The sequence below is a fragment of the Lycorma delicatula genome, chromosome 4 (assembly GCF_047948215.1).
Source record: "Lycorma delicatula isolate Av1 chromosome 4, ASM4794821v1, whole genome shotgun sequence".
Lineage (NCBI taxonomy): Eukaryota > Metazoa > Arthropoda > Insecta > Hemiptera > Fulgoridae > Lycorma > Lycorma delicatula.
The window spans coordinates 25,733,603-25,757,260 of record NC_134458.1 but is presented as its reverse complement, the minus strand read 5'-3'; the positions used below and the strand labels follow the sequence as shown (position 1 = coordinate 25,757,260).

General features: G+C 29.9%; 1 protein-coding gene across 10 annotated transcripts in view; it reads right to left on the bottom strand.

Moving 5' to 3' along the window:
• Positions 1-23,658, bottom strand: part of LOC142323199 (inositol hexakisphosphate and diphosphoinositol-pentakisphosphate kinase 2-like) — a 330,980-nt gene that overhangs the window by 29,239 nt on the left and 278,083 nt on the right. For 9 of the 10 annotated variants that reach the window (XM_075362529.1, XM_075362537.1, XM_075362533.1 and 6 more), the window contains 2 exons: positions 2,075-3,325; positions 761-928 (listed from right to left, as the gene is read on the bottom strand). In XM_075362529.1, the coding sequence (XP_075218644.1) occupies positions 761-928; positions 2,075-3,325 (1,419 nt within the window). The remainder of the gene's footprint in view (positions 1-760; positions 929-2,074; positions 3,326-23,658) is intronic. The other variant, XM_075362538.1, reaches the window with a different exon arrangement.

Below are 23,658 nucleotides of genomic sequence, written 5' to 3'. Positions count from 1 at the left end.
TTTGAATAGAAAGTATTCTGAGAAGCATTCTAATGGAACAACAGGCCTGAGATAAATACTGCTGAGGACCAGCGAAGTGAAAATTCAGTACAGTGTGCGACAAACACTAGTATAGTGAGCAGGAGCGTTCAGGAGTGTGCGGTAACAAAAAATCGAAAAGTGCATCATGAGTATTCCATTTTGGACAGTGGTTAAGAACAGGAAGCTGTTTGGTGACTTCTTTATGAAGAGGAGTTAAAGTGAATTATTCATTTATAAAGTGTAAGCTGGTTCTTTTTGTAAACATTAAAAAAGAATTGTTGACTTTTCGATTGTTATCTTACTGCTAATTCTGCAGCTACTCTAAATTGTATTTTTCTATTTATAATTATCTTATTTTGTACATTATAATCTATTTAAAAGTAATAGATTATATTTGTAAGAGATTTTTATGTGGCTTAACTCTCAATATCATTTTTGAACTATGAACACGTGACAATATTTTTCCCAAGTGCATTAATGAGTAGCTCCTATATTTAATACCAATTCATCAAATATACAGATTCTTTCCGATATCACCTGGTAACTTTTTGATATTTTTCCCATTTCTGTCATTACGCCCAGTTAATATAAAATGATTTTTCTCCCTGTATTGTTAAAAACTGATTTGCAAATTACTGTTTAACTCATTATTAATACCACTTATAAAATATATGTAAAGTAGAGTATCAATTATTATTAATATTAACAATCTACTAGAAAGTAATTCATGATAACTTACTATTGTTAGGTGACTGAATAGACTGTGTCAATGGAGTAGAAGGATGCTTTGGTGGAGTTGTACGAGTCATTTTATCCAAGAATGCATCAATCTGACGAAGAGACAAAGCATTATGCAGAGTTTCTAATGGACGAATTGGAGGGACTCCACCACACCCTTCAATAGCAGCTGATATTCATAACAAATAAAATGACACAACAGATAAAAATCAATAAATCTTGTATAACGATTAAACTAAATTTTTGGTACTACAATACAGAAACCAAATTTTTAAAAAATATTTTCATTTTACAGGAATATTTCACTATTTTCTTAATGGATTATTAATTAAGAAATGAACAATAAAAACTTTTACAGAATTAATAATCAATACAAACTGTCAGACATTCTGTAAATACATAAAAATAATTAAACTGTGCAAAATTAATACAATATACAATTAATGTCAAAATAAGTTTAATAAAAAACTAAAATAAATTACAATTTGTTCAGGCAATGACAAAAAAAAATTTTAAATTATAATTTTACATTCAAAGTATTTACTTAATTTTTTTTTTATTCTGTACAAATTTTCATTACCATTTCAAAGGGATTAACTAGATTTTTACATATGCAACCAATAAGCTGCATGTCCCCACATTTACCTTTCTGAAAAGATAATTTATAAACCTTTCAAAACACTATAGTAAAATATCAGCATAAAATAATTAATCTGACTGCTTTATGTAGAGGTCCAGTACATCAACACAGAAGGTACAATGAACATTTTAGGCAAATTTCAATGATACATCTCACTGAAAAAATTGTGCCAACAGTTTTACTGAATGGTAACAGTTAATAAGAAAGCACAGCTGATCTATGCAAAGCTTTCACTGATTAGGACCAGCACCAATTGGTCTGGTCCAACAAATTTAGAGTACGAGCTGTTCTATTGTCCGTATTTGCATAAGGTAAGGCTAGTGGTCTTGCTGATATAACAAGATTTGGTATGTTTCATGAACTTACAAAGTAGAACTGCTTTAAACCAATAGAAATAATTTTGTTTTCATTTTAAATATAATTATTAATAAAACTTGAGGTTAATTGACCACAAAAATAATGAATCCTTTATTCATGTGATATTAATTCAATCTGTTTATCAATACACAAGGCAGTTAACATTTTATTACTTAATTGAAGAAAGTTAAAAGTAAGTTGCAGCAGGATGCAAAGTAAAACTGTAACACAGACCATTTTTTTATATTTATTTAATATTAAAAAAAACTGTAATAATCTTAATTAAATAATTATAATAATATAAGAAGTGTAGAGCACCTGCAACAGCAGCCGTGTTCGGTATCATATCTCTTAGGTTGGGTGCACTTGAAGAACCACTAATGACTGCCGTTGAGAACAAGCTATTTGTGCTGCCTCCTCCACGTCGTTGATGTTGAATCATCAGTCCGTAGCCCGTCATACGGAAGTAGCTCATCTGGCCTGAGATGCTGTGTCTATGGCGTCGGGACGGACCGGGTTCTGGTGGGGAAAGATGGGTCAGATCCATGCAGTGGGAGACGGAATGGGTACGCCTCTCACAAGTTAATCGTGGCACAGGAGTACAAAGATTTTTTTGTTTTGGAGTAGAACTAAAATCTGATTTTGTTTTATCTAAAGCATAACAAGATTTTGTTTCGGCTATCGGTGGAAGAACAAAAGATTTGCTTACAGTTTCAGAAAGGCTATCTAATGAGTGTCTATGATTTTTAGAATTCAAGGTTAAATTCTCACCTGCATTTGCAGAAAACTCTTTTTTAATAATGAATGAGTTTTCTGTCTGTTCATTTAAATATGGATCTTTTGAAAATGTTTTATCGTCATCTAAATTTGTGTTATAAATAGCATTAGCGTCAATAGCATTTGGAGTTTTATAAAAAAATTTATTACCTAAAATAATATTATTATGATCATAATCATCATCTATATATTCATGCTCATTTAATTTCAGGTAATTATCATTTTTTCCAGATGGTAAACTGGCAGTGGTTTTACTAACTTCACTACTATAATCGGAAACAAGATTTTTTAAGTCTAACAATTTCATTTTTAATGTTTTTCCAGCTACAATATCTAAATTGCGATTTTTATTCAGATTTATATTTTTACCAGCTATTTCTTGTCTTCTGTGGGTCAAAACCTGAACATGTGCAAGATCCAAAGACTGCAGATCAACAGTTTTTTTTGACCTTACACTAGGAAAATCAACAGAACTGGATAGCTGAGATTCAGCAGTGCCAGTGTGAATATTTTCATCAATAAGATCAAGACTTCTAGATCTAATAGCAACTGAAGAATTTATGTGAGAGAATCGGCTTGAAAGCTTAGCAAATCTGCTATTAGGTAACGACTGAAATGCTGATTTAGAAGATACCTTATCTTCAACCTCAACTCTTTTAATGTTTTTCCTCATATATTTTGATATCTGCTCATCATTAAAAACAAACAGATTTCTTACATACTTCTTATGTTTTTCATTCATATTATCCATACTATTAAAGGTTTCCCATGGAATCTTTTCAGTAATGAGATCTTAACATACAAAATAAAATTTGTAAATATAAACATATGTAATCATAAATTATTTATTTATTTAACCGAGAAAAGATAAATTAAATATTTATATAACATTTATAAAGAAAGGAAATGAAAGGAAGGTACAGGTAAAAAAAATAGAACAGACGTAAAAGAAATAAAGAGTAGGTTATAAATAACTGTACAAGCAAAGCCAAACACTACCATATACCAAATGCTTTACAGCAGTAATCATTCCTTTCTTACTGGATCTATTAAACAAATATAACTGATCAATACACAAACAGTCTCTGGTGAACCATATAAATATATTTTAAATGTATTGTAAACAGTAATACAGAGTACAAGCCATTACAATTACATGAAATAATTAATCTATATAAGTGATTTAAAAAAAATATATATATATCATAGTGTTAATTTTGTTCATTAAAACATTACAACTGAATTATGCAATATACATAATTTCAAACAATAATATTGCAATCGATAACAAATACAAATTCCCTATACTAACAGGTATCTTTAAGAAAAAGAGAACAATAAAAATCAGAGCAATGAAAGAAATAGAACATAAAATACTAAATAATTTGTTCTGCACGCGACTGATTTACAGTTATAAAAATAAAATTATGCTGGAGAAAATTTAAAAAATGAACAAAGTTGAAACAAATCAAATTTAATATAAAAATCTTGAACATACAGATGCTAACTGTTTAATTACAAAATAAAAATCTTTCTGATCAATAAAATAAGCACAAAAATCCAGAATGAGATGATCTCCCCTTAAATATTTAGTATCTTCATTAATTATGCTCAAGGAATATGAGCTATGGAATCTCAAGAATATAAATAGGCAAAAGAATACATGTAGATCTGAGGAAAAGATCTACACTGAGGCCCTATGGACCCCAGTGTAGCTTGTTCTGTTTAAAAGGCCAAATCACTTGATAAGAAAAGGGGATAACCTTCAGAAATAAATCAACATAAATTGTGACAACAGGGATTAATACCAAAATTACATTTTCATAATATCCTGCTATGAACACTTCACAAAGCATCTTATTTATTTAACATCACACATACGAGCTGATTAAAAGGATTATTAGTAAAGAATACGACTGACAATTTAAAAAGCTTTTGTTCCATAACTTCATACAAGAGGCATTCAAATATAAACCAGAATTTGTTTACATAGCTTTATTGATACAGATTAAATAACAAATAAATTACAATACTTTTCGCAGAGTTTCCTTCAACAGAAATACACTCTCTCCACCTGAAAGGAAGCTTCTTGATCCCCTCATAAAAAAAAACAAGATGGCAGCACCAAAAACCAATTGTGCATATGATGGTCGACTGCGGCATCGTCTTTGCATATTTCAGCAAACCAAACATGTGGAAATTACACGGTAATAAGTACAACTACAATGGGTGTCAAGATATGCCCAATGAGTTTCAGCGTGATTATCGCAAGTATGCAGTCGTGCATTTTCGTGTTAAAGGAGAACGTTGCGAATAGCAGCCCTGACATCATCAAACAACTGGCAGAAGTATGGCGCATTTACCGTTCTTCGTTGGAGCAGGAAATCAATCAGCAGCACATCTTTTGAGTCCCAAAACGCAGTTGCCAGAACTTTTCCAGCTGACAAACGTTTCTTAGTCTTGATCGGTGCCCTCTCACCACTTTTCCACCACTCTATACCAGTTCTCTTGCTTTCCGGGGTGTAGTGGTAGATCTATAGTTCATCGCAAGTCCCAATAAGCCTCTCCTTCTTCCTTAAAGCGATTCAGAAGCCGTTAACAGATGTCTTTCCGGACATTTCTCTGTGCCTCAATGAAAAGACGTGGAACCCATAGAAGCCACCTCGCCTACACTTTGCTATATCAAAGAGTATCTGACAACATTGTATGCATAATCCCAATAATTCCGCTCACCTCTGATGCAATTTCAGCGACAGTCGCCGTTGTAATGATTGACGCTGGTCCGCAGACGACGTTCAGACTTTCGTTCTACACGGCCACTTCAAAATTTCTTGAATTTACAGATATTCTGCAACTGACGTGAACGCGAACTGCTGGCGTGGCTGGCCGGTTGCTCCCCTCCACACATATCCAACTAACAACCTGCAGCGCCCCACCCACCATATTCACTGCTCTTCCTCAATCCAAAATTACGGTTTATATTTGAATTACTCTCTACTGTGCCGAATACCGCATTATACTCGCTCGATACTATAAAACAATATTATTTTTTTGTATCGTACAAAAAGTTGAATTAAACAAATGCCTCAACAACATGTGCCTCAAAGTTCTCATGGGAATTTAATAACATATTCTACTCGTGAAAACAATGGAAAAAGTTTATATAAACATATGTCCTAAAACGCTTTGTTTGCGAGTTACGGCTAGTGGAAAATCTTTCTCGTTTTTCAGCTACCCCAATAAAATGAGGTCGTACTGAAATTTTTATAACGTTAATTAAAGAACAGAATTAGTAATTTCTACATTTTTGATCTGAAAAAGTGAATAGAATAGTTCCCAGAACAGTTTTTGAGATATCTAGGATGAAAACTAATAAACTGGGATAAAAACTCTCTTTTTTTTTTGTTTGACGTACAATAACTATGTTAAGTGTGTAACAATCACATAAAACTTTTAAACAAAAGATGTAAAGATTTATTTCTGATCAAAATGGTGTTAAAGTAAGTTGAATAAAACAAAGAAAACTTAGAAAAATTCGAATTTTATTTATAAACGGTATACTAGACCAAAGTGCATAATACGTGCCAGTTTATAATAAATGTTCAAAAATGAGCCCGCCATTTTCGACAACGAAAATGATAATTTTCTTGGCACGCTTTTGTACTGCTTTGTTTAGTTCTTCAGGGGTGTCAAGTTGCTCAGCCGCATCCATAATGCCGACAATTAATTCCTTACGAGAATGTATTTTTGTTTTGTATACAATATTTTCCATCCACCCCCAAACGCAAAAATCTAAAGGTGTTAGATCAGGCGATATTGGTGGCTAGAAATGTGGACCTCCACGACCGATCCAATTCTCAGGGAAATGATGATTTAAGTAAGTAGAAACGGCACAAGAAAAGTGGGGAGGCGTGCCATCGTGCTCGAAGTATAATTTGTGCTAGAGGAACATCTTCAAGCAGCTGCGGTAATTCTTCTTGAAGAAAGTGCAAGTAGACCTCAGCATTTAAGCGGCCAGATAATATGAATCGTCCAACAATTCGTATCCGGTACGAATACTAGATAGTAAACCTGCTTCCCAAAGATTGCAAAAAGCGGCGCTATTTGTTTTGGGATCTGGAATCCAGCGATTCGGAAAACGTATTTCATATTCTGCTACAGCAGCTGTAGCATTACCATTACACACACCCAAAATGAATACCATACCGGCGTATTCCTCTGCTGTAAATAAGTACAGGATTACTTCAATGGCAAACCGACCATATTCAAAATAAAATTCACAGAAAACTGCTAACCACAGCACAATTCACAGTACCCGATATACTTAATATTCCTTACAGATTTAAACACTAATATAGTATTGCGAATTGTTGTACAGCTGTTGTTATTTTACTGCCAACTTTGAAATAATAATTTTTAAAGTAATTTATTGTATTTCTGTCATTAATTTTTTTAAAATAAAATAATACAGTTTTTTAAATCTTTTTAACAGAAATTTTTCATAGTAAATTTTCTTTTTACAAATTTTTCAAATCCCCAAAAAAGAATTTGGTTTTGGTTTACATTAAATAAATATTTTTCTGACAACAGTATTAATGTACTGTTTCTACTGTAAATAAAATTCGAATTTTTATAATTTTTCTTTGTTTTATTCAAATTACCTGACACCATTTTGTTCAGTATTAAATTCTGTACAAGTTTTGTTTAAAAGTTTTATGTGCTTATTAACCATTTAACAAAGTTATTGTACATCAAACATAAAAAAATAGGGGTTTTTACCCCAATTTATTGGTTTTCACCCTAGATTTCTCAAAAACTACTGCAGATACAAAAACTAAGCGGTTACTTGAACCTATTTTATTCGATTTTTCAGATCAAAAACCATAAGAAATTACTAATTCTGCTCCTTAATGAACGTCCTAAAAATTTCTGTATGACCTCATTTCACCAGGCAAGTTGAAATCTGAACGAAATCTTCCACTAGCCATAACTCGCACACAAAGCATTTTAGGACATACATTTATACGTATTTTTTCCATTACTTTCACGAGTAGAATAGGTTATGAAAGTCCCAACAGAACTTCGTGATACATTCTTTACATAAAGAACATTCTTTAAATAAAGAAGAGATTATATCCAAGACATGGTAATTAAGAGTGAAAAGTCATTCTCTATTTAAAATTCTTTTAGAGAACTGAATGAATGTGATCAAGCTAAATACAGTCTTAATTTAAGTTAAAAGACTACAGTCTAAATAGTCTTAACTTAAATTTGAATTGTTTAAATTAATGGAACCACTGCGGTAGTTATCTAGGTCTGCATTAACATACAAAAAAATGATTATAAATCATTACTGATTTATACAAAAAGGTGCATACTCCACTTCCAGAATAAAACAAGAAACATTAACCGATTTAAATCATTTTAATATTTTGTTGATATAAACTGGATTCATCCAGACTACATTTACCAGCCAGTAGGTTACCAGTTAGTTACATTTCAATATACCTTATAATATGAAGAAATAAGAAAACAGTAATAAAGAAGGAGACAAATGACCGTAGTGAGCATCTGAAAAATTGATATTTATATTAAAAACTATTAAACTCTGACTAACTGTATGAAGAATGAAATCATTTATTATACTTAATTCACTCCACACAGTATTAACATAAACCAAAATAAATTTAAGATTAATCATAAACTCAGACCTTTCTCAAACAAAAATAAAAATTATGATTGCACATAATTTATTTAAGTTAATGTTTATTAATTGTTAATGACCAGAAGCATGTCAAGATCAAGGTCATGGTACGCTAGTAATAAATGTATTTTGGAATTGCTTTTACCTGTACGACCGCACAAAAATTGACCTTTGTATAACATGAGTTAGGTTTCTATTTTCTGGGCCGTTGTCACTTTCACAAAATAAAATCGGGGCTGATGAGATAAACAATAGATTAAATCCACGTTCCAATAAATAGAAAATACATGTCCTTCATTTGGGCAAAAAATACAGACCTAACAATTTGTAATTGGTAAATGAATGATGAGGTACAAAAAAAATACATATTTACAAAGATGCAATGCTACATTAACAAAGCCACTGCATCTTAAGTTCATAAAAATTTTAATTTTCAAAAGCCTATTCCACGATAATATGCTTCTCTTACACATATTCTATGCGTTCACCGGCTATTTCAATTCAATTAGTTAACACTTAAGGAATGATTACAGGACGCAAACAGATTATGGACTTTTCTCATAATTATATCTTTTTAAATATTTAATCTAGGTTTTCAAATTTTTAACTGCTCATTTCTACCCCAGTAAATCACCAATGCAAACTCATCACTGAAAAACATTATTTGTGTAGCTTCTTGACCCACTACCCTATTTCTCATTAACATTTTTGTTGAAATAAACAAATTAGTAAAAGTGACAATATTCAGCAGCAATGTCATCATAGTGAATACGATAAAGTAGCAAAATCCTTAAATTATATGTTCTAATCGTAATGAAATAGCCATAAATTAAATTTAATAAAGATAAAAATGTAAACAGGTAAAAGGGTAAAGAAGTTATATCGAATGAAATAAAAAAGGATCCGGTTTAAATTTAATTGCAAAGTAGACAGGCACTCCAACATCCCACATTTAAATAGCATTAATAAAAAATAAATAAATAAAAAAGAGAGAAACTGCACTAATCACCCAAGTAAAGAAAATCATAAACTTATCATTCTTAAAAATCCTGAACATGAAGAGGTGAATTTTTTAATTTATAGAAATTTGTGGAGATATATACATGTTTCATCTTTGATACATTTATGTATGTACTATTGACTTTTTTTTGTAGTTAAAAGATACTGTAAGAAAATAAAGATATAACAGAACTAATGAAAGTCCAATACAATGGGGAGTGAGAAGAAGAGTCCACAATAATCAGGCATAAAACAGGCAACAGCCGTAAAATAAATGCATAAATATTACTAACAAAAAGAGCATGTAAAGTAGGCCATCTTAGAGAGGACAAAGAGAACTGTCAGAAATATACAACTTCAATGTTTATTTTGCTTTATCATTGTTACACCATTCAGATGCTAATATATGTGACTAGGACATCTCCTGGCTTCTATTTATAACCGAAAACTGGTTCTAACTACAGTGAGATTGCTTTGACTTTAATTTTCTTTTAAGTACAATCATTTCCATGGCCATCTTTTTGGGTGTGCCCTCACTGCATTAAATATCCAAAATGAAACTAAAAAAATTTACAGTATACAGAACATTAAAAATACTTGTAAATAAAAAAATCTGTAAATATCAAAAATAAATAATACAACAGCTTTTAAATAAAAATGATCGAGTAAGAAAGGAACAAAAATAATCAAATAAAAACTACAAATAAAATAACCACAATAAACAAAGATTTAAAAAATAATAATGATAAATAACTTAATAAAAGTTTTTAACAGTGTTAAATTATAAGTAATATTACAATACCAATTTGTAAGTAAAGTAAATAAACATTAATTTGTGCCACCAGCAGTTTTAAGTAACAAGAATATTCATTATCATAAAAAAAAAAAACAATCATTCATTGTTACTACAACATAATCTATTTTTTTTAATTCTTATTAGTATAAATATATAAAAAAGAAAAAAAAGATAAACATTGTTAACGACTATTTAAAAAATTAATTAAATGTTTTACTCTATTTTTAAGTAAATACTTTCTATTCTGAAAGTAAACATATTGCCTTGAATATGCACCGACAGCAGGAGAAGTGAACCTTCTTCCAAACATTTTACATCTACTGCTAATCACAAGTATCAAAAGTTAGAAATTAAAATCTTAAAAAATAATTGGGATTTAAAAAAAAATATTTTTTCTTTGGATTTTAATGAGATAATTAAACTGTTTGTTTTGTTTCTGAAATTTTTAATAACATAGACAATTAGAAAAAAAAAAAAAAAGATTAAACAATGCTGTTTTAGACATAAGAATCTACTGCCACCTTGTTGCAAGATAGCCATCTCTCAATTTGTTTTTTATGCCATTTACAGGGATTCTAAGAAAAACTTAAAAGTATGAATAACATTTAATAAAAAAAAATTCGATAGCTTATTTTATTTTATTTTATAATTATTGTTCTTAGCATCATTGGAAATGGCAAAAAAAAAAACTCCTGCCCAAAAACTTGTAGCACTAAGTGTAGAAGCTTTAGCTGTATACCATAATAAAATGCCTGTGGCTAGACAAGTTACAATATTTATACAACAAATATGACAACAGCGCAGTAAAAATAATTATTAAAAATTAAATATTTCTATAAATACATCGATTCAAAGCTTGTGCAATTAATAGCAAATTTGGAAATATTAATTACCTATACTTATAAATAACAAACCTGTATCTTTTATTACAACATATAGTTTGAGAAAAAAGGAATTAAAAAATTATACTAACAATAACCGTGATAATGATGTAAATATAAAAAAATAGCGAGTAATAAAAAATGTTATTTATTTTCTAATAATTATTGCTGAATAGTTAGTACACAATGCCAAAGTGAATGTTTTTTTTTTTTTTAAGTATTGAAACAAGTAAAGCCACAGAAATAAAACCATTATCAGATTTAATGCACTTTCAGGTTTGTAATACAATTACTTTCACATAAAAGATATTACAAAGGCAATATTTCTGCACTTATAATCTACCTAACAGTAATGGTGATAAAGTAGGAATAGATTAACTAAATAATAATACAGAGATAAGTATATTCAAAAAATGGCACAGATCCATCCATATAGTGTAACTCAAATCAGGGAACCGAATGATAATTTTAAACATTCACTAATATTATTTTTTTGGTCTGAAAGAGGAACAAAAATAGGTTTCATTTATTATATTTTTCATAAACTACAAAAAAAAGTCAGTAATTTAACCGAGTCCTTACCAAGTAAATTTCAACATATTCTATTTTGGATAAACCACTGATTTAAGGAAACATGTCTGTATATATTATGCAAAAAGAAACATGGATGCAATCAATCAATACCTTGAAACTTCATGTATTTTTTTATAATTAAAAAAATATTAAAATTATAATTAAAGATTTAAAAACATTCCTCTTGTATTTCATTAATCCTTTGATGATAGATAAATGTTTTACAAGGAAAAATGTGAGGTAATCTTTTATGATTATACTCAAAAGTACTTCGGTCATATTTATGTTTCAAAGAATAATCTTTATTAAATATTATTTATTTTTTTAAATGGTAATATCTAGCTAAAAGTGGTTTGGAAGTTGTCAATGTTGATCATCACACTATTAGTGAGATACTGGTAGGAGGAGCCAGCAGTAGTCCCTTATTTTCATCACAAGGAGCAAAGGAGAGGGGGGAGAGATTACTTCAAAATAGAATCATATGATGACAATACCATCTTATGACGAAAACTGGTTTCAAAATGATTTATAAAAAAAAAGTAAGACATAATATTGTTCAATTTCTCTTTAAATTTCTACTTTTTGAAGGTAGTTCTAAATAAAACCCGATTAACTAAAAATAACTTCTTAACCCTTAATTTGGTGTTGACTTCTGAAGGTTTAAATTTAAATAAAACTTAAGAATATTTTTTCTTTTTTTTACTAGTTGTTTTTTTTGAAGTTTTATATTTTTTATTTTTACAGTTACTCTTATTAAAAAAGAAAAATAATAATTTTTAATTATTAAACATGAATAAACCTATAAAAGCCCATATGAAAAAAAATCATATAAGGAATGCAAAGGCAATCTACATCATACAAAAAGGAACGTAGAGAAACAATGCTTAATTATATAAAATGAGGATAAGCTACAGTTGTCTAGAATGAAGGATACACATAATTCTTCTTTATCTGAAGTTTTTCAGTTTAATATATCATGTAAAAACAGTTTCAATTTTAGATAAAAGTGAAAATTTTTAAATTTTATCTAAAGTTATCTAGGAAAATTTATGAAGTCACCACAGACACCTCCTCCAAAAAAAAAAGACAATCAATATTTATGAATTACGTGGGCGTTATTATTATGTGCGTGTATTGTAGGTTATAAGTATTTAAAAACAACTATGATAAAACTTCATTGATTTTGATTCAGAACGCTTAAAGTTAGTCTGAAAGTCAAAATGGAATTAAAGTTTTTCTCGATGCCATCTATCCTGTGAAATATTTTCATGTAACATTGACTAGAAGCAAAGAAATGGTTGAGATGATGATACACTCCATCTTTTACAACATGATGGTTCTGCAAAACCTGGGATGTCTCATACGTAATACATTCAAAATAAAAAGAAAAAGAAAGTATAAATTCTGTAAACTGAACCAATCTTTCAATAAATTAGATCCTATAGACTGCAAAAGCTAAATAAATATGGATGTACATTCCATTTGAAAGGTATCTGAATGTTGTCAGCATTGTTTACTAATGATCTTAGATGTCAAAGCCTTAATATAAATGATGTTTTTAAAATAAAAAATTCACTTTTATGATAAAGTAGCAAAGTTATTAAAAGCTAACTCAAAACAAAAATAAAATTCAAAGTTTAGCAACAAATTAAATCATAAATATAAAATGCAATAAAATCTAATAATAATGTCTACATACAAGTTTTTATATGAAATAATCCAAGCTGTGATCTGATCTGCACAGATCAATCAGGCACAATTTTGATTCGGATGTCTATATGCATTCTGTTGGCAATTTGAAAAAAATTACCATAGCAGTCAAAGCCGTATGTGAAAAAAAATTATATAAGTTTATTAGAGCAAAATTTAAGAATGATATTTTACATGCTCATTTGCTTCAAGGCAGAAGAGCAGTTCATTTTTATCTTAGGAAAAATCTACAAAGTTCTTATATTATAGAATTTCATGATCATTTAGTTACTATCTTGTTTCATTTAACTTCAAACTTTTAGTGCGGCCTAAAAAACAAAATTTTATTTAAAACTACTTTTCCAGAAAACAGTGCAAATTATACAAAAAAAGAAAAGAAAACAATATGAATTTTTACTGTTAACAACCAGTAACAATGGGGAACAAAAAGGATTTTTTTTTGCTTCAGAAAGAAAAATATGTGATTCTGATAGTATTTTTTCTCCTGAATTCAAATATGATATCAGTTTTCCCCCATCATGCAAGATTTCCAAGAGACAGGAATTTATAATTTCAAACATTTTAATACTTTCTGCATTTTTAACTACACAATGTTCAAACATTTGACTCACCTAGAAAGTAAGAAATTACAATTTTCTACTATATTTCACCTGTGGAGCATCCCTCTTGATTGTTTAGTAATAATCAGCCAGCATATTAGGATTCCATTTGCCTTGATACCTCTTTTCCATACCTGAAATCTCCTGATGAAAGTGCTCCCTGTTCACTGTGCCAAGATTTTCCAGGAAGAAATCTAGGTGCGAGTGCAGGAAATGTACTTTTAAGGACATATTACAACCCAAGTTTTTATAAGATGATATAAATTGTTGACAATATCACAGTAATTTTCCACCTTTCGATTTCCTAAAAACTCTGAGTAACATTTTTGAGTCCTTGCCAAGTTGCTTTCTCCAGTGGATTCAATAGTTCCTCAAACTTTTCATCATGCATTAGTGATCGTATTTGTGGACCCAAAAATACTGCTTTTTTAATTTCTACATCTCTAATTTTAGATAACTTCTGTTTTAAGTGGAGTATTGTCCATGGCCTTGATGAAATTTTTCATTAATCCTAGTTTGATATTTAACAGAGGTAGATACACATTTTTAGGATTACATAATGGGTCATGTTTCACATTTTTCTGTTCAGGAATGAGTGATTCATGTTTAGGTCATTATTTTCTAATGAAATGATTTTTTCTATTCCTACTATCCCATTCACACAAAAACAACAGTACCTTGTGTAACCAAGCTGCAGACCAAAAATAAGTGCAATTAACTTCAAATCACCATAAATATTCCATTCATACTCTGCATATTGAAGCTTTTCCAATATAAATTTAAAGTTTTCACATGTTTCTTTCATACTAGCACAATGAGTCACAGGTACTGAAGGGAATTTATTGCCATTATGCAGAAGCACAGCTTCTGAACTAACTTTAGTGGAATCAATGAACAAGCACCATTCTGTTGGATTTTGTTCATTACAAAACACTAACCCACTTTCTTCAGAAAAAGAGTCTTCAAATTCAGAATGACGATTACAATACGTACATATCTTTGTATTCTTTTGAAAAAGAGTCCATCCTTTTAGTTGGAAAGCAAGCATTTCAGACTTTTTTTGATAACTTTAAGTCTTGCATGAGATCGTTAAGATTTTCTTGAGTCGGTAAATGAGGCTCAGATGAATTGCTTTGTTCAAAAGTTGTATCAACAGAATCTGTTTCTTTTTCTTCCTTACTTCTATCAGACTCTGAGCTCTCTTCAATCTAATGTCACATGTTCTGGAGGCTTTGGTATGGGCAATTCCTCATAGTGTGGAACTGGTCTCATTTCGGATTGCAAGTTAGGGTACACTACTGTATGTTTTGATTTTGATATAATCCCTTTAATGTTTGTTAAGCACAAATTACAGTCAGAAGAGTGATCCTTGGGTTCCCACAAATCATAGGGATAGCAAATGGCATGTGGCGTGTGCCATTTTTCCATGCTGTGAGAAGCCTAGAACATGATAAAAAACAGATATGTCGAGGGCCCAGGCCTTTGTTTGATTCCCAACTTTACACTCAAAATAAAGTTCATAACACCTTTCTACTAATGGAATAAGGTTCTGCCTTTGGGACTTGAGTATCACTCCACCACATACATATTAAAAATTGTTAGGATGATTTAAACAAACTCTAGGCATTTTGTAACTAATGACTAATTAACAGAAATAAATTTGTAAATATGTAATACAAAATAATTCAGACACACAAAGCACTCACAATGATGTGTTTACTGGTTCACTACTATCTCACTACTGACATTGTTCTGATGAATGTGTGCTATACTAGATCACATTTGTACATGTTTATACACGTCTGAACCTGCACAACAGTAGCAGTACTACCCTTTGAGTTAGCTCATTTGGTTCCATCATATTTACAATGCTCTAGTTGCTTTTACTTGACAATGGGCAAATGGATGAAAAAATGTTTTAAATATTTAAGAAAATTAAAATAACAAAAAATAACTGTAGTTGATGGAGAAATTATGGATACATATTTGAAAAAAGGATAAGAAACTGCATTAAGTAAACCTATTGGTACTCATGAGACAAAAAAATCATGTTCACCAGTGTAATCTATTAAAAATGAACTGAAAACAGAAAGAATACAGAAATAGATACAGGTTTCAGGAGAAAAACAACACTTTTATTAAAAGTTTACAACCTTTGTGACTGATTAATTCATAAAAATAAAAATTTATTTTTAAAACTATAAAGTAGATAATGAGTGTAGGTAATATTGTAAATGGAAGTTTTCATAATCTTTGTTATGAGCACTGCCAAAACCTCACAGCTGAGTGTAACATTGCTTTGTTTTGTTAATTTTATATACGAGTAGTAAGATACAATTTTCTGGTATGTAATTTTTTCTCCAGTACATAAGATGGTAAAGCAACTGAATAACATAGCAAAGTTCTTAGTTCAAGTCCCTAGGACGGGTCAGCACTTTTCATTAATCACAATTCACATTAAAAAAACAGCCTACATTATATTGTTAAAAAAATACTAATCATGCTGTATATCTTTCAACAAAAACTTACAACAGACATGCATAAGAAAATAAATTAATGACAACACCTTATTAATTCTAGAATAATAAAGAAACCAGTATTGTTTTTGAATACGGGATGTTTATAAAAGGAAACCAGAATTTTAAAAATTCATATTAAACTCATTAAGCACTCTGTTTGTTCAATTGTGTTCAACAAGTTTTAAAATATTTATCAGATGAACCTGAAATTTTTCCATCAATAGTTGACACTCCCACACAATCTTGAGTAAAATATACGAATGATTATGGAGCTGGTGTGTCGTGATGGCTTTCCAGCAGAAAGCATAATGTGTAATTTTGTTAGTGGAAATAAAGCAATTATTACTATACAATGAAACTTATGTAATAAAAAAATATCTTCAATAAGATTCTTCAAAAGGAGTCTATAAATTTAAAAATAATACAAGTGTTCAACAGGGAGATCACTAGGAAAGTCATCCATAACAGAAGACTATATGTAAAGATTCAAATCTTTCTGTAATCATAGTCTAAACAAGTCTCATTAGTCCAATACATTTTACAGTTAGGAATTGCTCCATTAATTTTTCCAACAAGATAGTTACATTACAGTGATCATGATTGACATTTGATTTTCAAACAAGTGGATTAGAAGGAAAGGACTGATTGTGTCAACATTGCCAAAAATAGATAAACAATCCTTGATTCTTTTAAAATTTAAAAAAACAAGCCCTGCAGTTATCCAAACAAAGTTTGGATAACTGCAGGGCTGTAAATGGTTACACATGACAATATTTACTAAATTCCACAAAAAAGAACTCTGAAGTATGAATTATCATTTAAATAATATTTTAAGTTTATTATTCATAAAATTTAATTTGAAACACAGCTCTTTCATTAACACCCTATGTATTGTATAACAGACTGATTAGTTATGTAAATGAGTATCTTTTGTGACTACATATCTATGCTGTTTCTTCAATTTTTTTTAATTTGAAAGATGCTACCCTTTGAAATGTTTCAGGAAAATATAATGGAAGGTAAGGATAAAAAATAACATTGAGATGGTCTGATAAAACTAGTTGCAATAAATTCAAATTGAAGAAATCTGGGCTGCAGTTTTTTTTAGATAGGTGACTGCACAGTACAGGAATTTGGATAGACTAATGGTTGTAATAATCGATGAAATTTTAAATAAAAAAAAATCTTGTAATGGGTTAATCTAGTCTCAGGTAGGCCTTGTCACATTTAAATCTACAAATGCAATTAATTCTGGTCATGAAAATATGGTCACTGTTATGACAAATCTGAATTTGATAAAGAAACATCACAAAAGAACAATAATTTTATAATTTTTATAATTTTATTTGTCCTGGTAACAACCACGTAAACACCACCAGCATAAACCAAAATTCTAATAAATAATCTTCCCACCAGAATGCATAATTAACTTTCCTGTATCACTTACACCAAGTACTTAATACAACAGAGAATTAATACGTGTTTAATAAGAGCGCTTAGTAGCAAAATGGCATAAGTCAAAATTTCTTAATATTTCAGTAGCAACATGTTTGCATTTTAGATTACAAAAAATCCTTATCGGCATGCCAGAAGGTGATAGTAGATTTCAATGATGCTAAGTAGGGGTTAAAAAAGATTTCCATCTTAAAATGAAAAAAAAACTTCAAGTTTACTCAATATGACAACAGGTGCATGAGAAAAAAGTTTCACATGTTTAGCATACGACAAGTCCCGTCTTCTTACAATTACAGCAACATTTTGGTCATCCCTTGATGTAAGTGTTGGTCATATCAAAAACTGTTTCAGACAAATGTTTTAGGTAATGCTTATAAAACTAACAACCACTTTAAACCGATTCAATACTTACCTATTAAGGGAGGTATGATTTTTTGTCTTCAAAACCCCATTTTTTCCACCCCTTGGGCCAATGGATGGTGATATCAAAAAACTTTACTTAGATAAGTTTTAGGCCCTTATCCAGAAAATAGTACAAACTTTAAACAAATTCAATATTTTACTTAATAAGAGTTATAGCAATACTTTGTTTTTTCAAACCTCCCATATTTCCACTCTCATGGTCTGATTTTGCCCATTAACGAAGTTGACCGAGATTTTGGATCATCATATTTTACGTATCAATTTGAAAGTGATTGGTGCAAAATTACAACAATTATCATGCCACAAGAAAGTGAAATACATACATATAAATTTTTGAAATGACAGTGGTTTTGGGGTCTGGGGGATATGAAACACAAAGATATGTCATAATTTTCCAGAAGTCAAATCATGGTACCCAATATAATAGGTAGCTTTCTTATGAAATCTACCTAAAAAAACTGATACTAATAAAAACAAATCTCATGATTAAAAGAATTAAATAAACTAATTAAAAAATTTTATTTACTTTTTTTATGATATTTAGGACTATATAATACTAATACAAGTTGTTTGGAAAAGAAAAATTAAAACCTCCTCATGACTAATAACAAAAAGTAAAGTGCATTTTCTATAAATCTTTTCACTTTTCTTATTAGTAATGCTCACTCATTTCATTAGGAACAAATTCATTGTCATTAATCATTAGAGTTTCTGTTTTCAACTATTAAGTCAACAAAACATTTGTAATTAATAGGAGATATATACAGAAGCACTCTAACTGCATCTCTTTCTTTTTGGAACTGAAACAGGAATAGTTAAAGCAAGGATTGATGTATTTCTCCAAGTGTTTTCTGAAATGCCTCTACTTCATTTTGCTGATGGGGTAATATCAACCTCTTGGAAATCCTCAATAATGTTAAAGATTTTTTTTTATATTGATTGAGGAATGGGAAATTTTTGGAAAGTCTTAACAATTAAGTTTAAGATATTTTTCTTTTAGTAACACATATTTCAAGCGCATGTATGTTTAAAAATAAAATTTTCTGTATTTTATGAACTTTAAAAGGGTGCTCATTTTTTGCTGATTTGTTAGTTTAGAACAGTATAATTACACTGACACGGACTTACATGTCACCTCTAATTACATTTACTTATTTATTTACAACGTTTGGAAAGACCTGCTCCAAGTAGTCTATTTTTAAATATTAGAATTCACACTGCCTTACCACATAACACAATGGTAACAAATTCAAATCATGGAATAAGTAAAAGAAAAACAAAAAAAAAACACAAAATCTGACATTACCATTTTACTTTCCAGCAGCTAATATCACAGAGAATTACAAAACCCATAACTAAAAATGAATATCAAGCATAATCCAAGGCAAAAAGCATAATGGATGCACATAGTGTTACATTAATTATGATAACATTTTCATTTAAAATTTGGTAAATGGATGCATAATATACATAGAAATAAATAAATCCCTTTAACAATTTCAAACCTAAGAATGAAGTAAGTCTATGTACTGAGCATTGCAGTATACAAAATGGGAAAAAAGTTGAACGTGTTAAAAATCAAATGTCAGAGTTCAACTATGTTTAACAAACATAATGAAAATTCAATAAACCAATTTTCAAACATTTTTTGACGATAAAACATTCACAAAATCACTTATTTAGCAGAATCCATGGAACTGTGACAAAAAATGATAAAACAACACAAGATAAAGCAACAAGAATGTATAATATATAATATAAATTTAATATATGTAAGAAAACAAAAATCAATTCTTTATATTTTTAAATAAATTTGATAAAAAAATATATTCAGTGTACAAAAGAAGTTAAGCTGGAAATGTGACTCATGAAGTCAGCATGAAAATTTTCATTTGGATTCCAAATAATCAACACAACCCTGTCTTGCTTTCATTATTATTGTATTTGAAGAATAAATAAACATGAAGTTAAAAAACTTGATTAAATGGTTCTTCCACATACCATAAAGTTTATCACAGTTTGGTGGTTCTATTGCTGTGAACTTTAAGAAAGAAATTACCAGGTAAAATCTTCACTGTTAAAAATATTTATCAATAATTAATTCTCAAGTAAAATTCAAATAACTCAAAATATTCAAATATTGAAAAAAAGTAACACAAATGAAAAGATTTTATTTTGAAATGTTAAAAATGCAAATTTTATACTGTTAATTCAAATTAAAATTTCTAATAACTCATGGACTTTCTATGAAGTTCATATGAAAAAATGGAAATAACATATATCTGCATTCCTTATTCATGAAGTGACATAATATGTGTTGTCCTGCATTCAGTAAGGAAGTTAAGTTGTTACAATTGAATTCACCAAGCAAATAACGGTCAAGAGACAGAACTGAGGACTGAAAAAGTTAAAATTTAACTAAGCAAGGCAAGCTTTTAAATGCCATGCCCACTCAACATCCATCAAATATTGTTTGTTTTCGCCCACTATGTTTTTGTTTGCTGTATGATAAGACTTATCATAAAGAGTTTATGTGGCACACTTAGAAAAAATTTCTGTAATCTAAAATCTACATATATAAGTTTTGAAGTAATAAGTCACTATTACAAAAGAAATCCTGAGGTATAACTAGGTGTTACAGGCTAATGAACAGAAAATACAATGCGGTTGATCGGTAAAATATGATTAAGGATGTACCTAGCTACTTTTTTCCATATTTCCAGCTCAATTCTTTTAGTTATACATGAATCCATTTTCACTAAATGATGAATGAATAACAAGAAAACTTAGTTCTTGAAAAATTGTAATGTTTTTCAAAATAATAAATAAGATTATATAAAAAAATTTTAAATAAAAAGTACATAATTTTTATTTTTTTTTTGGAAACCGTAAGCTGTAAATGGAAAATTAAAACTTTTTCAAAAAATAATTTAACCAGAGAAAAATTAATCTTACCAACTTCATTTGGAACCAAAAATAAACACTCTTAGAGCCACGATTATCTCGGTAACAATACATATTACATTCAGAAACAGACACACACAAACTTATCCTCATTCGCTCAATCTCTCTCTCTCTTACATTCATAACTGTATAATAATGAAACATCAAAGATATTGTCATTAAACAATAAAAACATCATAAAATTTAAAAAATTTACCAATTAAAAAAAATAGTACAGAAGTAACAATACAATAATTGAATAAAATCATGTTATACAAGAAACAGCAGTGATTTGAATTAATATACAGAACATATTACATTATAATGCAGTATAGCTGTAACATAGGTAAGATACTCATAATTAACTACCACTAATTGTTCTATAAACAGGGTCTGTTATAGTTGTTCTATTAATACCAAAATGATGCAAAAATGGAAGGAATGGATGGCAGGATACCAATATCAATACACTTCATTTTATATAAAAATTAGGTACTACTTTAATCCTGCAAAAACTGGAACAAAAATAACAATAACTGATAAAAACTGCATGCCACAGAACTTTGTCATTTTCAACTCTTATAACTCATACTGTAGTAATTTTTTTTTTAATAATCTAATCGTGTGTGAAAATTAAAAGCAATAAATGATGAAAAATTGATATGTTAAACAAATCTATAGAAACTCTACACCTGTATGTGATAGAAGCCTAAAATACAAGAAAACTGTAACATAAAACAAGAATGCAGGTTAATTAGAACTACTTCAATGGTTTCCTTTCAAAAATTTATCATCTAAGATAACAATAGTGTTGATGATATTAAACTATGCAATTACAATCTGACAGTTCCATTATTTGGTAAACTTTAAGGGATAGCAGTCAAGGAAATAAAACAGTCTAATAAAAGGATAATAGACATCCTAGCAGTGGCATCTTAAAGCTATAAACTTTATACAGGTCAGATAAGCATGGTGTACTTCAGAGGAGGAGGTGAAAGAAAACAAAAAATGCTATTCTAAAGGAACGCACATGCAAGGAATTGTCTTTTGGGAAATTCTTGGTTTTTCAGACAACACACTGTTACTTTAATGTCAACCCAACAGGTTCTAGAATACCAGAAAAACTATTTTAAAATTTTAAGGTAATCTATCATTTTTACTAACTGATTAAAAATAAGGGATTAATATAAAATAAAACCATATTGACTGAAATTGAAATTTTAATAAAGCCAGCTGATCATATGAAATTTTAAGCAAAAATTTGTAGGAAGTAATAACAAATGCAAACATAAAAATAACTCCTTTTTTAATGCTGTATATTCATGTTAGTTAAATCTTAAATTTGTTGTTTTGGTGTAAGCCTTATCAGAAAGTGTACAATGGATTTTCTAAAAATGAATGTTAACTTTTCCACACACATTTCAATGTTTTACTAGGGGCTAAAATAATCTTAAATGAAATTAAAAATAAATTTTACTAAAAGAAGAGTAATAGAGAAACTAAAAAGTTTAAAAAGAACATGATTATAGGAACTGTTAATAAAAACTGGAACATACAGATAACTTATGGTTAATCCAGACTTTTGCTAATCATCTGAATCAAGTGCAGTGCTGTCAAAATCTGGGTTATTGGGTTTTCTAGTGAACATTTATTTTTTCCTTAAATAAAAAAAAAAAACTCTAGGAAAACTTTTGTAAAAACTACTTTTAAATTATTTTAACAAATAAGTAGCTGAAATATCAATGAGTAGTAAGTGAAAAACTGCATATTTTACATACTTTAACAGTTTAAAATAAATTCAAAAAATAAATAAATCCATAAAATAACTAAATTTAGTCTTACACACCTACTCAAAGTATCCTACAACAGGCCACACAACTGGTATATCTCTAATACTTAATGAGATATGGTCTTAAAATTTGGCAGAAATATATTGTTATCATATATATGCCTAATTTAATATCGGCTGACGAACACAGTAGCAGCTCAGATGTCAGCTGGAGTACAGTATACGTACGCGCTGGTACAAGCGTCACTCCCGTCATGCAGTTTTCACACCGTAGTGGCCCCACCACTCTCAGACTCCAATAAAAGAGTGTGCACAAGAGTGAATTTTTAATTCATCATCGACCACCACCTGTAGAAGACCAAGAAGAAGAAGATGGAAGAAGTTCCCTGGCTGCCTCAACGTGGGAGCTCTCAGCGGATGCCAACATCCCTGCCAAAGCAGCAGGCCTGGCCGGCCCATCGAGGGAGCCACTGGATGTGGATGCTCCCTTCCTGCTCCAGCTCGCCAAGCTTCAATCACCCTGGCCGGTGAACTCAGCAGCTGGAGCTGGCCCAGTGTGGGATCACTTGGGGAGAACCACCTCAACCATGCCGGCAAAAGATGACCGACACTGACCCGACACTGCAGGGCTCTGGGGGCCACCATTGCTACGCTGTAGTGGGGACCCAACTGCCACTGAGGGGAAGCCTGGTCCGATTTCAATGGACGAGCCAGAGACCAGCTTCCAGACCCAA